Source organism: Akebia trifoliata, unplaced genomic scaffold (assembly GCF_017979445.1).
Source record: "Akebia trifoliata isolate Shusen 1 unplaced genomic scaffold, ASM1797944v1 Contig00276, whole genome shotgun sequence".
Lineage (NCBI taxonomy): Eukaryota > Viridiplantae > Streptophyta > Magnoliopsida > Ranunculales > Lardizabalaceae > Akebia > Akebia trifoliata.
The window spans coordinates 46,035-50,780 of record NW_028236924.1 but is presented as its reverse complement, the minus strand read 5'-3'; the positions used below and the strand labels follow the sequence as shown (position 1 = coordinate 50,780).

General features: G+C 37.5%; 1 protein-coding gene across 1 annotated transcript; it reads right to left on the bottom strand.

Annotated features, from left to right (window-relative positions):
- Positions 1-384: 384 nt before the first annotated feature.
- LOC147381755 (uncharacterized) lies at positions 385-4,413 on the bottom strand. Its single transcript, XM_086430011.1, has 2 exons — positions 4,221-4,413; positions 385-3,826 (listed from the first exon to the last, which is right to left on the bottom strand). Exon 2 carries the CDS (start codon positions 3,587-3,589, stop codon positions 2,291-2,293), a length of 1,299 nt encoding a protein of 432 aa, XP_086286137.1. The 5' UTR covers positions 3,590-3,826; positions 4,221-4,413; the 3' UTR covers positions 385-2,290.
- Between the last annotated feature and the right edge of the window lie 333 nt (positions 4,414-4,746).

Sequence of the window (4,746 nt, the reverse complement as noted above, 5' to 3'; positions counted from 1 at the left end):
ACTTATCTTGGGGGTCCAGTACAGTCAACGTTTCAAATGTCTTCCATTTGGAGCAACAAAATCCCTTCTAAAGTGGATTTCCATCTGGAGCATAGCCTTGAATAAAATCTGATAGTGGACAGTCTAATGGTCCATGGTATTGTTTCAGCCAACTTTAGTTCCATGTGCAAAGCTTCTGGGGAATCATTTAATCATGTTCTAATCCATTGTAAGATTGCATGTATCGTGTAGTCTCATTTCATGTCACTATTTTGGATGTTTCCCTTCATCAGTCCTCTCACTCTGAGAGAGTTGGTGATCTCGGGCTTTTTGGGGGAGAGAAAGGAATCCATGGCATTTACTTTCTTTTTTCTTTTTCTTTTTCTTTTTGTCCGCGCAGGTGGGGAGGGGGGGGGGGGGGGTCAGTAGCTTTGTGCTGGAGAGAATTGAACCCAGACAAAGGTATCATGACCAATAGACTTCACCAACTAAGCTAACCACACTTTCAATGACATTTACTTCCTTTTGTTGTTTGCCCAGGTATTTGAAAAGAGAGGAATATTTAAGATTTTTGTATGGGAAGAACCAATCGTTGAAGGAACTCATCATTATCATTTTGGGTATTGCATTTTTTTGGTGTAAATTGTTTGAGAATTTGGGGGTAGTTATTTTAAACACACTTTTTATACCTTCAAAAATAAAATTGTTGAATAAGTACTTTTTTTTTTTTTCTAAATTTATTTTTCACTCTTTTGGTTAGTATAGAAGGGGAAGATGTAAAAACTAACAGCGTTAAGATATCTTTCGTTTGAAGGATGCTAATCCAACATGTGAACAAATGGAAAAAGAAATTGAAAGTTCTACAAGGATAAAGTATTGAATCTAGAAACTATACCGATATTTATTTAATTTTCCTTATACACTATTCTTCATTCCCCTTTAAGATTCTTCTATTCCTCTCTCACCATATTCCCCAACATATAGCAAAAGTTGTTAAGAGGCCATAAAATTCTCCCTATACCAACAGATCAACAAGTGAGACCAAGCCTCCCTAAAATATGGCCAATGGATGAACAAGTGGTCTACCAACTCACCATTAGATTTGTGTAAAAACCAGAAATCAGGCATTGAGATTCACCGTGTAACCAAATAATCAGTGGTAAGAATTTTATCGAAGTGACTAACCATACAAAGAAAGGCAACTTTAGTTGGAACTTTTGGGCCACAAAAAGAAGCAGCAGGGAATTCCACAAAAGAAAAGGCATCAAAGAAGTATAAAGCGATTTAACCAAGAAATTATCTCTCTCTTAAATTCTCATTCCCTTCGATCTTTGTCTGACAATTCAATCCAGCCCAAAGTTCAAACTCAACTATGACACAGGAACTGCATGCTAGTGGCTGAAAATAAGTTTTTCTTGGTTATTCAGGACCAAATAATAAGACACAAAGTCCATAAGAAACTTGAAGAATTTATAAGCCCATGGTCCGACTTAATCTCATCCTACTCTAGCGCTCGTTGCCGCTGTCCAACAAGGCACAAAGTCAGCTGATCAAGAGGAATTTTGGGATATTCAGGAATAGAACTATATAAATTGTTGTTTTTAGTCAATTATGTTGCAAGTATTTATGGTAATTTTGTATTTACTATTGTAAGAAAATTCTTCAAATTTCTGTGTTCCGTAGTTGGTTAATTAGGGATTATGTAATTAAAGTCTGGCAAGTCCTTATGTTGTCAGTAAGTTTTTGAGTTGTTAGGATTGGATTGGAATAGTTCCTCATTAAGTTAGTAAGAGTAGGAGTTTTACTTGTTTAAGGGTGTTAATATCTTCATTTTATGAAATAAAATTCATTGAATGAAGGATCTAGTTGGCTCATTGCAAGTTCTCTGTGTGGAGAGACTCTATAAAGTAGGCAAATTAAAGTTATGAGACTCGATTTGTCTACTATTCCTGTATAAGTGAGATGATTTTCCTACACAAATCTTAGTTTTCTTTGCAAGGACCAGCCATAGTAATAACTTCAATCTTGTGATCCCTATCATACCAGACCAAACCTTAATCCTAAACCCTCCTTTCCAGCCCATTAGAATAACATTCAAAGGTATAGGCACATAAAGTATCCAATATCCATAAGATAACCATTTGTAATTTGTAACAATGATAATAGAATGGATCCTTTTTGAAACAGTTTCCACAAGAGAAAGAATGGTGAACACAAACAAAAAGTTAAAGAAACATTTTGCACAACAACTGAGAACAAAACTAGAGTATAGAACCAATCCACCATCAATATTTTGGACAAGCAGTGTAGTTTAGGAAATAAAGGGCTCGATGTAAATAAAGAGGTCAATAGTCTCATACCGTGCTGCATACTCAGAGAAGTGTTTCCCGGGCTGTCGTTGCCTCAAAGTGTGCAAATCACCTCCCGGACAAAACTCCATGACCAAACATGAGAACCTATCAGTCTCAAAATGCGTGTACAACGTTGGAAGGAATGGATGATCCAGCAATTGTAGAATTTCTCTTTCTGTCTGAGCTCTAGTTAATTTTTTCCTACTTGCGAGGGATGCTTTGTCCATTACTTTCATTGCAAAGTAACATCTAGTCCCACTCAATTCTGAGAGATACACGCTGCCAATGTCGCCGCATCCAAGTCGTTTCAACAACCTAAAATGACTCATACCCAACATCCCATCCCGTGATCTAACAGCAAGAATAGCCTTCCATCTAGGGTCGTTTCCTTTATGAGGCTTATTAGCACTCCCGGTAAAATTACTCCAATTGCTATCATCACTAAGACCACTACTATCGCTTGCTCTGCTAATGCTAGTTTTCTCACTCTCAAGTGAATCTCCTCTAACAATCCCTTTCACACAATCACAATTCCTTTCCACACCATGCATCCCGTCGCTAGAGAGCCCATTGTTCCTATATGCACTTGTGCAGTTATTGACAATGCTCATAGCGGTGACAACAACACCCATACTGTCAATACTACTATGTGGACTTACATTGCCACTTGGAGGCAAAGAAGCATCCCATACACACTCCTTCTCCTCAGAGTCCGGTGGTAGAAGCGAGTTCTCCGTGGTGTGTGACGCACGGGAAAGTGAAAACGGAGAAGGCAATGAACCCAAGTCGTTAGGCTCTTCAACTGTGCTTTCAGAAGGCAAGAGAACGGGCGTATTCGGTTTCACTCCGGGAACTCGGATCGAGAGATCATCTAGAAAAGGACCCTTTCTAGACAAACTTCTAACCAAACATCCGGGCTCAGATTGTTTTTGTTCAATCTCTACGTAAACTGGTCTCATCAAATCCGTATCAACTGGTTCTGGGGGATGACTAGCCCCTGAGAACGAATTACGGCCTCCCTCTTCATTCGAATCGCCACTACCGTTAAAGTTCACAATATCAGCCACAATTTCCTCTTGTTCCTGCAATGACTCTTTTCCTTTACATGGTTTTACGAGAACAGGTGAATCTGAACTCTTAGATTCCCTCACATTGGATGTACTTTCTTCCTCTATTTGAACATTCATAAGCATTTTCGATACCTGACCCGCTACAGGAAACTCCCCAGCAAGCATTTTCGATTCAGGAATCCTTGACATGTTTTATGATCTTCTATCATTACATGTGCTTCCCCCAATTCTACAAATGAGTATGAGTTTCTAGATTTATGGGTACTCCACTAAGCCTTCTTGTGTGCTTTTCAAAAATAAAAATAAAAATTCTTTCTCTCAAAATAAATTGCTTTAGAGCTATCTCAAGCTTCCTAATTCCGAAGAAAATGTAGCCACTCACTAATTTCTGTACAACTAAACCAATTTTCTCTTTGATAGATAAACCTGCAAAGAAACCAAGAGTCAACCAACCAAAAAAAGAAAGAACAAATTTTGAATTTCTACATAGCTGATTCTATTTATTTTTATTTTTTTTTAATCAGAATTTAGATGAAATAGATGTAAAAATTAGATGAAACCCAACAACCAAAACATTATTTAACAAAAACCCATTTTCCAAACAAGCCAAAATATCTTCAGATCAAGAAGCCAAAACCAAACAATTGCTACTTCAACTCACAATCAAGTAAAGAACTAAAAAAGAACAAAGTAGAACAAAAATAAATGCCCAAGAAAAGCACATTAACTTGCTTGATCTTTGAACTTCAAACTGGAATTCAAGCTCAAAACCAAAGACAAAGAGATCCAAAGAACATAAAATTCAAAAAAAAACTCGCACCAGCATAAGATGAACTCCAGAGCTTCTTCTTTCCTTCACGAAGAATGCAGAATTTAGGGTTTTACAGAACTCAACCTCTGGTTATCTCTTGCTCTCTCTCTCTCTCTCTCCCTAAAACAGAGAAAGAGAGAAACAGAGAGAGCGCTTCTTCGCTTTTGCTTTATTTTTTTCTCTGCTTTTTAGAAGTAATCTGTAACAAACAGTATAATAGCGCCGAGGGGATCAGAAGAGGCAGAAGCAAGCCGCTTTCACTGCTTTTAGGTGGGACCCACATCTCTCTCTCTCTCTCTCTCAATTCTTGTTGGGTCCACTTCATCTTAATGTGGGGTCCACCTTTGTACCCTCTTTCCTCTACACATCTTTTCACTAGAGAAAGAAACTGCTCGGTTTGATTGTCAAAGCTATATCTCCCCCTTACATACATGGGTCCACCATTGATTTTTAGGATTTTATTATATTTAATTTTTTAGAAACATAAAAGAAAAATATTATCAAAATAAACCTGATTGGGTAATATTAAAATTTA

Coding starts and splice junctions, on each gene's coding strand:
- LOC147381755 (XM_086430011.1), bottom strand. CDS start 3,589: ATGTCAAGGATTCCTGAATCGAAAATGCTTGCTGGGGAGTTTCCTGTA.